The sequence below is a fragment of the Crocodylus porosus genome, unplaced genomic scaffold (genome assembly GCF_001723895.1).
Source record: "Crocodylus porosus isolate Cpor-Errol unplaced genomic scaffold, CroPor_comp1, whole genome shotgun sequence".
Classification (NCBI taxonomy): Eukaryota; Metazoa; Chordata; order Crocodylia; family Crocodylidae; genus Crocodylus; species Crocodylus porosus.
This window is the reverse complement of record NW_017728899.1, coordinates 390291-400008: the sequence shown is the minus strand read 5'-3', so window position 1 is coordinate 400008 and position 9718 is coordinate 390291. Positions and strand designations below refer to the sequence as shown.

The 9718-nt window shown below is 45.4% G+C and overlaps 1 protein-coding gene across 2 annotated transcripts in view; it reads left to right on the top strand.

The window, feature by feature from the left end:
- Positions 1-29: 29 nt before the first annotated feature.
- Positions 30-9718, top strand: part of FAM179B (family with sequence similarity 179 member B) — a 57843-nt gene continuing 48154 nt past the window's right edge. For both annotated transcript variants that reach the window (XM_019556605.1, XM_019556604.1), the window contains exon 1: positions 30-1066. In XM_019556605.1, coding sequence (XP_019412150.1) covers positions 392-1066 — 675 coding nt within the window. In that variant the 5' untranslated portion in view covers positions 30-391. The remainder of the gene's footprint in view (positions 1067-9718) is intronic.

Sequence of the window (9718 nt, the reverse complement as noted above, 5' to 3'; positions counted from 1 at the left end):
GGCCGCGGGCGGGGAGGGCGACGGCGCCCGCCTCAAGTTCGGCCTGGTGCCCGCCGAGCTGCACGGCCGCCTGCTGGACCACGACGACTACCGGCAGCGCGCGCAGGCCGTGGAGGAGCTGCGGCAGGTGCTGGCCGATGCGCCGGCCTCGGCGCTGGCCGCTGTGCCCGCCACCGCCTTGCTGGGCCTCGTCAGCTTCCTCTACACGCTGCTGGACGACGCCAACTTCAAGGTGGTGCTGGGTGCCCTGCAGGTCTCCCACCTGCTGGCCCAGCGCCTGGGCGCCCGGGTCGAGGCACTGCTGGGCCCACTGGTGGCGGCGGCCGCCAAGGTACTGGGCGACAACAAGCTGGCCATCCGGCAGGAGTACCGGCGCCTGCTGCTGCGCCTCATGAAGGCAGCAGGGCCACAGCGGGTGCTGACCCTGCTGCTGCGGCCCGAGCACCTGTGCCACAAGAACTCCAGGGTGCGCGAGGAGGTGCTGAATGTCTGCATCGGGGCGCTGCTGGCCCATCCCGCCCGTGACTTCGACTTGCCGCAACTGGCGGCCGGCTTGGCGCCCGCCCTGGTGGACGGTAAGCGCCGGGTGCGCCACGCCGCCTTGGAGGCCTTTGCCGTGCTGGCCTCAGCCATGGGGCCAGGCAATGCTGAGCTCCTCTTCAAGGTGGTGGACTCCGTGGAGCTGCAGGAGGATGGGGACGGCGTGATGCATGCTGTGCAGGCCCGGCTGGCCAGGAAGACCTTGCCCAAGCTGACAGAGCAGGGGTTCGTGGAGTATGCGGTGCCCCTGCCGTCCTCAGCCCATGGGCGGGCATCCCACTTGCCCCCTGGCGCTGACACGGATTGGTTGTTGGCAGGCAACAGGACTCAGAGTGCACACAGTTACTGTGGGGATTGTGTGAGGAGGGAGGCGGTGCCAAACTCGGGCGCGCACAGCGTGTATGCTGATCAGGGGACATGTCCCCGAAGAGTCTTAAGTGCAGGGAAAGGGAAAAACAAGCTGCCTTGGGAAAACGAGCATGCCAGCTCAGGAAACAAGGCACCTCTTGTGAAGGGTGTTGAGCAGGTAGGTGCCCTCTTTGCTCACTTAATGAGGGGGGTGGCTGTTTGTTTCTGTGAAGGGCCTGCCACATCAGGGCACAAGAAATTTAAATGGATGACATTAGCAGTAAGATGCTTTTATTTCACAGATGAGAAAACTGACCTGAGGAAGTCAAGTGTGTTGCAGAAGGTCAAGTACAGTCGATGGCAGACAGAGGAGTGGGCAAAACTTCTGTGTCATGCCAAAAAAAAGTCAAACTTTGAATGTCTTTCTTCCAAGGGCAAAGAGTTAATATTAGGAGGAAACTTCCATTTTCCTTCTATGTGAAAAGCCTTTCTAGTGATTTATGTGTTAAACAGTATAGTTGGGAGAGAGGTTAGACAGGCTTTTATGTCTGAAAGCTAGTCTTGCCCCTCTCCCAACTGTACTGTTGATCCAATAAAAGCTGTTGCCAAAAACCCGTCTGCTTCTCACGTCCTGGACTGTGATGGTTACAGTTTCCTTCAAAGCACAGAAGCCTGTACATGTATAAGCTGTAAAAGGAATGTCTGAGATCCTCTGGTGGAAGGGAAATGGCTTTGATTCTGGCTGTGTACAGAGCTTGGGAGTACTTGTGAAGCTTTTGCTTTTGACAGAGTGATGAACTGCAGTATCATGCTAAATACTTGGGCTGGATTACTTGAATGGCATTTGGCTTGGAGTCTCCCTTAGTGGGAAAAGTTTAAGTCAAGGTTACATGTTCTTGGTAACCCCAGCCTCAGTTTGACCACTTTTCATGGAGTCATCTCTGAGGGTGAGTTTAACCCCCACAAATTACTCTTGTCCTAGATCATTTCAGCCCCTTAATCGCTTACTAGATAACATTTTCTTTACACAACAGGAATGTGGTGGGTGTTCTTCCAAACTAAGCCCTTCTGCCGAGACCTTATTAATTAAAAACCAGTTTGAGGATGGCTTGTTCTCCAAACAAATAACTCAGATTTTCTAACAAGATGAGGTTTTTTTAATTAAATAATTCTCTAAATCACAAGTCACACTTAGTTCTCAATTATGTAAGTACTGCTTCTAAGGAAGTGCAGGTATCTAAACTCTCTACTTTCTTATGGTTCTGTCCCAAGTGCATGCCCTTCTGTCATGCTCCATTTGTATGGGCAGCATATAAGCAATGCACTGGGAGTGCTGCCTGTGCTGCTGTTGCTCCACTTAATTTAGTGCCTGTTCCCTGAAGACCTTGATGTTGTAGAAAGAATGACCACAGGACTTGGCAGGGCCTTTATCACCAAACCAAGTTGATTACCTGTGAAGCATGTCTTTGCTAATGTACATGACCAATAGGTTACAAGGTGCTGGCCCTGGAGGCTTGTGGGAAGGTTCAGGTACAACATGCATATTGTGTCCCTGAGGCCAGCGTGCAGTTCCAAGTGGTTTCCGAGTTCTCCTTTTGTGCAGTGATCGCAGCAAAATCCATTTGTCGTACACATCCTGTTCTTTGTACTTGCACTGTATTACAAAGTCCTCCTACTCCCTGTGCAAAGCATCCTTCTCATTGTACATCCCACTGTTATCTCGCGTGTTTTAGACTATCCAGTACCAACCTTGTTACTTAATAAATCTGCACAACCAAATCATGTTCAGGAAATTCACATTCATATATAGTTTAAATTTGTGTAAGCGGTTTGTGTATGGGGCACAGCTCCAGTGAGGACTGCACCTCCCTAATTTAAACCTCTGTACATAATGGAACCCCTGAGAACTTTAAGGAATTAGGGTCTCCCATGTGCCTGTATCTTTATATGAAGTGATTTTTAGGTCTCATAAAACTTTCAGACTGGCAGTACCAGGCACAGAAGTCCTGTGTTTATCCACAGGGCAGATATAGTTCAGATAACCACTTTGCTGATTTGCAGGTACCATGTCTGTGGATGAGAATGTCATTAACTTTTGATTTTCATCATCATTTCTAAGATAACTAGCAATTAATGCAGATTGAGAAGATGATGGCTAATTGTCAGTGTGCCACTGGTAAGCCATAACATACAACTTGGTTTAGTTTACAATATCGTGATAATTTTGATTTTTTTTTTTTTTTTTTTAATGAGCGTTGTCAGTTCAAGCGACCCACCTCTCCATGACATCATAATTGGTTGCCGTGAATACAGTTCTAAAACTTTTTAAGTGTGTGTGTGTGTTCTTTCAAGAGTGGCCATATTGGATTCCTTTATGTTGATATGATTTCCAACACGGGGCTCCACTTGCAAAACAGTGGGGAAAAGTAGCCATGTTGATGGCAGTTAAGACTAAAGGTTTCTGTTAGACCACAGAGCTGGTAAATGTGGTCAAGAATGGTGTCAGTTCCCTATACAGTGCCACTGTTAACCTGTCTCATTTGATTTGGAGAAACAACTCAGTAGGGGAGAGAATAATTTAGTCATTTATTCCTCAATATCTATGGCCTCTCTTTGATGTGACTTTTGAAGAGGTGGCCACACGTGATCTGGACACATACCTGTAAAGGCCTCGTTGAGACTAAACTGTCTGGAAAACAACAGAAATACCAACTAGCTTTTAGAGTACTCTTACTTGGGCATGGACAAAATATGGCCCATGGGCTGGATATGAGCCACCAAGAGATTCTTTCTGGCCCATATCAGGTCCCTTGGCCTTGCACCACAGACCAGGCTGACCCATGCACCTGGCATGTGGCCAGTCCCACTGCCCCAGGCACAAAGGTGCCACCTGGCATGGAATGCAGCCTGCCCTATCCCTGGGCAAACCAGGAGCTGTAGTCCTATAGGGTGGGGGCAGCGTGGTAGCTGGACTTGGTTTCCTAGGAGCCCCCACAGTAGTAGCTTCTGATTGCTGCTGTCATTGTTGTTGCTGCTGCTGCTTGACCTGGCCCTGCTGCCTAGGCACCCCCACATGTCCACCCAACACTGGGGATGTCAGATGGAGTGAGTGGGCAAGTGGAAGAGGTCCCCATTGAGACTGGTCTGGGACACCCGCCCCCCCCCAAAAGGGCATGCTTAACTGGGCAGATGGGATTGGGTTGTGGGTGGGTGCGGAGTGACAGCTGGGGCAGGATTGTGGGATGGTGACTGGCAACGGGAGAAGCAGACTGTTAAACTAAGGAGAAGCTTCTAGCAGACCACCCTGCTTTGGCTGCTCCTTAGTTTAACAGTGTCTTGTCTTCTAATCAGGTTCTCCCCCACCTCAGTCTCTTCCCTCTCCCTTCCTGGAAGTGATAAAACCTAGGAAAAGATATTTTTGGAAATCCAGCTAAGTGGTACTGTAATGAGCAGGGCCCTTGCAGATAAGTCAAATGACACAGCCTTTCAGGGAAATACCAGAGTAGCACAGTGAGGGTATGCCTGTACAGTTACCTGTGTGGTAACTAACTGGTGATTACTTTACTTTACTTTTCCTGTAGAATCATTAGAATCTGATTGGTTTCTATAGTTATCCAGTGTATAACATGGGTATAAAAGAGGTACCTGTCCTATCACGTTTAGGATGGACTGTAGTCTCTGCGTACTCCCACTCTGCTAGCTGGTCTGAGCAGCCCGTTAGCTCTGATTATACTCACTGTGTTGTTTCATTAAGCCTAACAGTACCGCATGCAGCAAGCCAGGGACAAAGCTGAATTGTTGAGCAGCTGGGTCCCAGGCCTGCACATCTTTTTAAACCATACAAGTCATGTATGTACAGTCAGGGGATGTCTGTGTATTGAAGTTGCAGTGGGTAACTCTTGCATGTAAATGAGGCTTACCAGAAATAACATGGTGAAAGTTTGGTGGAAAAAGTCCACCTACCTTTAGCCTTCTTCCCTAGAATTTTGTAATGTGTTTGTCAGTCTAATTATAAATTCCCATGGGTTATGGGCTCTTAGTTTCCCTGCAAGACTAGACCATTCCAAAACCGAGTAGAACTCATAAGGAAACCTTTCCCTTTTCAACAAAGCCTTTCCTTGTATATTTAACCTATCAATCCTAGTTGTGCTATCTTGTGACTCGGTGTGTTCGTTTGTTTTTTGCTTACACTCTGCATTTATGAAAACTAGAGCCTGGTAAAATCTGGCAGAGGTAGCACCTATCTTAGCATGCTAAACTTTGGCACGATTTAAGATGGTTTGTTTTGGGGGTGTTTTTTAAACCACTAAATTTCTTGTCATTTCATTGTCAAAATGTCATGGTGAGCAAGAAATGAACATTCTGTCTCATGAATCTGCAGACAGACTGCTTACAGCTTTGTCAAGGATCAATTTAGTCAAATGAACAGGACTCCGTTTGCTCCCACTACCACCATTCGGTGTTCTGTGGCTAGCATGAAAATTCTTATCCAGAGAGGGGGAGCCAGCTGGACATCTGTAACTGAACCAGTTTAATTAAAATGAAATGTTTTGTGTCTTTTTTGCATTCCTAGAGCCATCTGATCCCTTCTGGAAATGCTGTTTGTTCCTTTCTCTTTCCTCAACTCCTTGACTTTATGCTGTCTGCTTTTAACTTCCCTTTTGTTGTCTTGTGCGTGGCAGTTGGCGGTAATACAGATCAGTGTTATCAGATGTACTCATCTGCCATAGGGAGAACTACATGCCCCTTTTACATTCTTATCTGAAAGATGGCCGAATAGATAGAAAAACCCTTTAACCAGAACTCCTTTTACATTAAAATAGAATTCCTCCCCCCGTAACTTTGTACTAACATGCCTGAGTACTCTTGGGAATAGGAGTCAGCATTCAAGTTCTGGTGAATTTGAAAATATCACCTCTGATCTGAGAGCAAATTAAACAGGTTTCATGTATCAGCTTCTAGTGAGGTGCCATGGTTATAGTTCAATCACTGGAGTCAAAAGTAGTAAATTCGTAACTCCACAATTACAGAATTTGTTAGAGGCATGACAGAATATGGGACCTACTGTTTTCTGTAATGTCTTATTGTTAAACATAAGACTTCAGAATTATCCTTTAGAAAAACTCCATTCAGAAACTGTACCCCTTTGAAATGTAGGAGGCTATTAACAAGGCTCCCAGCCCCACTGCTGTGTCACCAAAAGCTAGGAAGACTGCAAGAGTAGGCCTAAGGCAAAATGTGGCTGGACTTTTATGTTCATAAATTGTTTAGGCTTTTCTTAATTATAAACAGGTTCTGTAGGAGCCTGCTCTGATGTGCTGGAAATCCAGTGCGTCGGAGCACAGAAATTGATGCACTCTGGCAGCCTTCTGTGTCGCGTGTCAGCATCCCTGCACGGAAAAAATAGCAGCGGGGCACTTTAAACTAAAACACGTTTGAGCTTTAGTTCAAAGTGCCCTGCTGCCACTTGTCAGTACAGGGATGCTGATGTACGTGACACGTGGGTGCTTTTAATTAGCATGGCTTGCTCATTAAAGTGCCTGGTGCCGCATCCCAAAGCACGCTTTAAAATGCCCTGAAAGGTTAGTCTGATCCACAAGAGTGCAGAATAGATGGCTTTACTTAAACTTGTATTGTTAAATCATTCTCCAGTCCTTGGTCTGTTCTTATCCCCCATTGCTTGGTCCAGGTGAGCTCTTTGGGCAGTTACCATTTTTACTTCTTTCTGGGCTGGCACAGTGAGATCTCATTCTGTAGAGGCTTTCTTGTTACCACTGCAAAGTAATAAAATACATATATCATACACATGCTGTAGGGCATTTCCAGTTTTGATGCAAATTGGGGGACTTTTTTTTTAGTGCAAATGCATGTATTTCTTTCAAGGCTGACTTTGTTGATTCATCTGTTTGGTGTATTTGAAGACATCTTCTGTTAACTGAAAGATGGCTGGCAATGGTGCTGTAAAATGTGACAATCTCAGGACTGTGGATACCTGAAAAGAAGAGGCTTGCACTAAATAGTTTCAAATTTTGATCTTTTTACAAAATAAAATTGACAAACTACAAAACTGAGGTCAAAACACAAGAAAACCTTTCTAGTTGTTGACCTTTATTGTGCAAATATAACATGTAATTATTAATTTAGAAACATTCCTTTGCGCTGAATTTGTTAAAAATTAACTTTGAGTCATTCAGGTACTGAAAGAACTCATGGAATCAGCTTAATGGTTACAGATCAGTGGCATCACTTTGAGAGACTGTCTAGTTACTGGTAAAGTCTACACAGGGCTTTGAAAAATGTATGATGAGTTCTGAAGTTAACTCCTGTAAGCTAGTATGAATTAATTAGTAAGTTTGTAAAGTCCTGTATAGATGGGACATTGCCTTTGGCTGGTCTAAACATAAATTGCCTGCCTTTATAACTTATAGTTTAAGTAAACTGATTTCTTTTTGTGTAGACCCTTGCATTGCTTTAAAGCTTTTTAAATTAATTTTATTTATTTTTTAAAAACTAGTTTTACCTTGTGTCTGTAAAGTTATAGGTCCAAGCTAAACTTTTTTTTTTTTTTTTTTCCTGAGCTGGGTTCATGCTAATAAGCACATTAGTATGTGTGGTGTATCAGTTTAATTGATATAAAAAGCACCTTTTACATTCTCTATAAAACTCTGGCTATAGCTACACAGCAAAAAAAAAAAAAAAAAGACTGTAGAACAGGCAGATGTACCTGGTACTCACTTCAGCTCAGCTGTCACAGGGGGCAACAGCAGAGATGCAGCAGTACTGGCTTCAGTATGGGCTAGCATCTGGAGTTGATAGGTAGAAGCCCCAGATGATTTATATCGTGGAGGAAGGGCTTAAAAACGGTGTGTCTAGGGGCCTAAAGCAGAGAATTGGCAGGTCTTCCAAAGCCACATGCTCTGTGGGAAGCCACCAAGGATGGCAACTGAGGCAACTGAGCTGTGTCCACTTGTTGTAGCTACTTGCGTGACATAGAGCAGGGATTAACTCTCCTGAGCTCAATTGTACAGCTAGCTTCAGAGCAGTGATGGAGCTCTGTACAAAATGGGAAACTTTTGGAAATCCCTAAATGGAGGTGAGGAGACAGTTCGGAAGTATGTTATATGGTTTCTGAAGAACATCAGCAATAGCTGTTGTATTTGAAATTCTGCATTAACCATATTCCTGCATACAGCCATATACTAATCGGTTTCAAAGCACAACGGTAAGTATTATGGTTTTCTTATTTAATAAAGGATTTATGCACTCAGCTACTTAATCTCTGTCTCATTTTTCCTGACAAGTTACACTCCAAAAATCAAGAATTGGGATATGAAAGGAGTCATGATCAGGATGGAGCCATTCCATAGGACATAGGTTTTTTTTATTATCTACAGTAGTTGATTATCTGTAGTAATTGATGTCACCATCCTTCTAGGCAATCAAGTTTTCAAGATAAACACTTCAGTATGAAGTGCTGAAAACTATAATTACTGTAGAGCAAATATTGAAAACAGAGAAATGTATGACTATATTTTAAAATTTCCAACCACTAGTGAATAAAAAAAAAAAAACACGGTTCCCTTGCTGACGAGCAGAATCCAGCTATGGGTTGACAGTTTTCTTAATACAAAACCTTCTACTTAATTGACTTTCCAGATAATTGACTCTCTCTCTTTTCTGAAAGCAAGAGTAATGTTTGCTAAACTTGACTGCTGCTTGAGCTGGAATGTGCAGTTAAAGCCATACTTTCCAGCCAGTCAGCTGTGTGCATTTTTAATGCTTGCGGGGCAGATTGGGTTTTTGGGGGCCATCGTGGCTGCCTGCATGTGGCTTTGTGTGCAGCCATTTTGTTCAGCCATCCCAAATGGATCGCTGGACTGCAGCCCTGTTTCTAGCCTTGTTACTGACACAGGTCCAATCTGGCTTGGCACCTGTAATAACTTCCCTTTGGGAGCCTATGACTGCACGAGTTTGCAGCAGAACAGGAACAGCAGCTGTGAAACCATTAATTTGTTCTTTCCTCAATGGCGCAAAGTATTTTGGAAAACAGTATAACTCCAGGATAGATTTAGAGGAGTAATTCCATATGGAATCTTAACTTCTCTCTCTGTAGCCCGGGGTGGTTTAGTTTCTTCCTATCTCTGAGCCAGGAGAGCTGGTCTGTCCTGTTCACAACCTGCTCTTGCTCTCACTCTTGCTCTCTTACTGACACACCCTTGGTTTTCCCTAATTCACCCAATTGCCTCCTCTTCCTTGGCACTGTGGTGTTTTAGATCTTGGACTTGAGCCATTGGGAGATTAAATGGCTCTAACCTAGACTCCTCTAGGATTGGGATATCTATAATAATAGGCCTATTCTGTCTGTCCAGAGCACTCAGGCGCTATAATAATAACATGCTTATTCTGCAATCTGAGGCATTTCAAACAGATATGCAGGCAAGTCAGAGCTGGAATGAAGTCCTGGGGCTCCCTGCCATGGAGTGGTCAGGCTCCACTGAGTGGGGTGGAGGGAGAAGCAGTGAGGGGTCTGATCCTCCCCCCCCCCCGAGCCTGCCCTGAGCTGCAGGGGGCCCTGGTGCTTCCCTCTGCTGTGGCAGTACCTGGGGGTTACCACCACAGCAGAGGGAAGCACCCATAGGATCATAGTTTCATAGTTGGTAGGGTCAGAAGGGACCTGAGCAGATCATCAAGTTGGACCCCTGCCATGGCAGCAAAGAGTACTGGGGTCAAAAGACCCCGGCAAGGTGTTCATCCAGCCTCCTTTTAAAGACCCCAAGGATAGGAGTGAGCACCACTTCTCTTGCAGGTTGGTTCCAGATCCTAGCTGCCC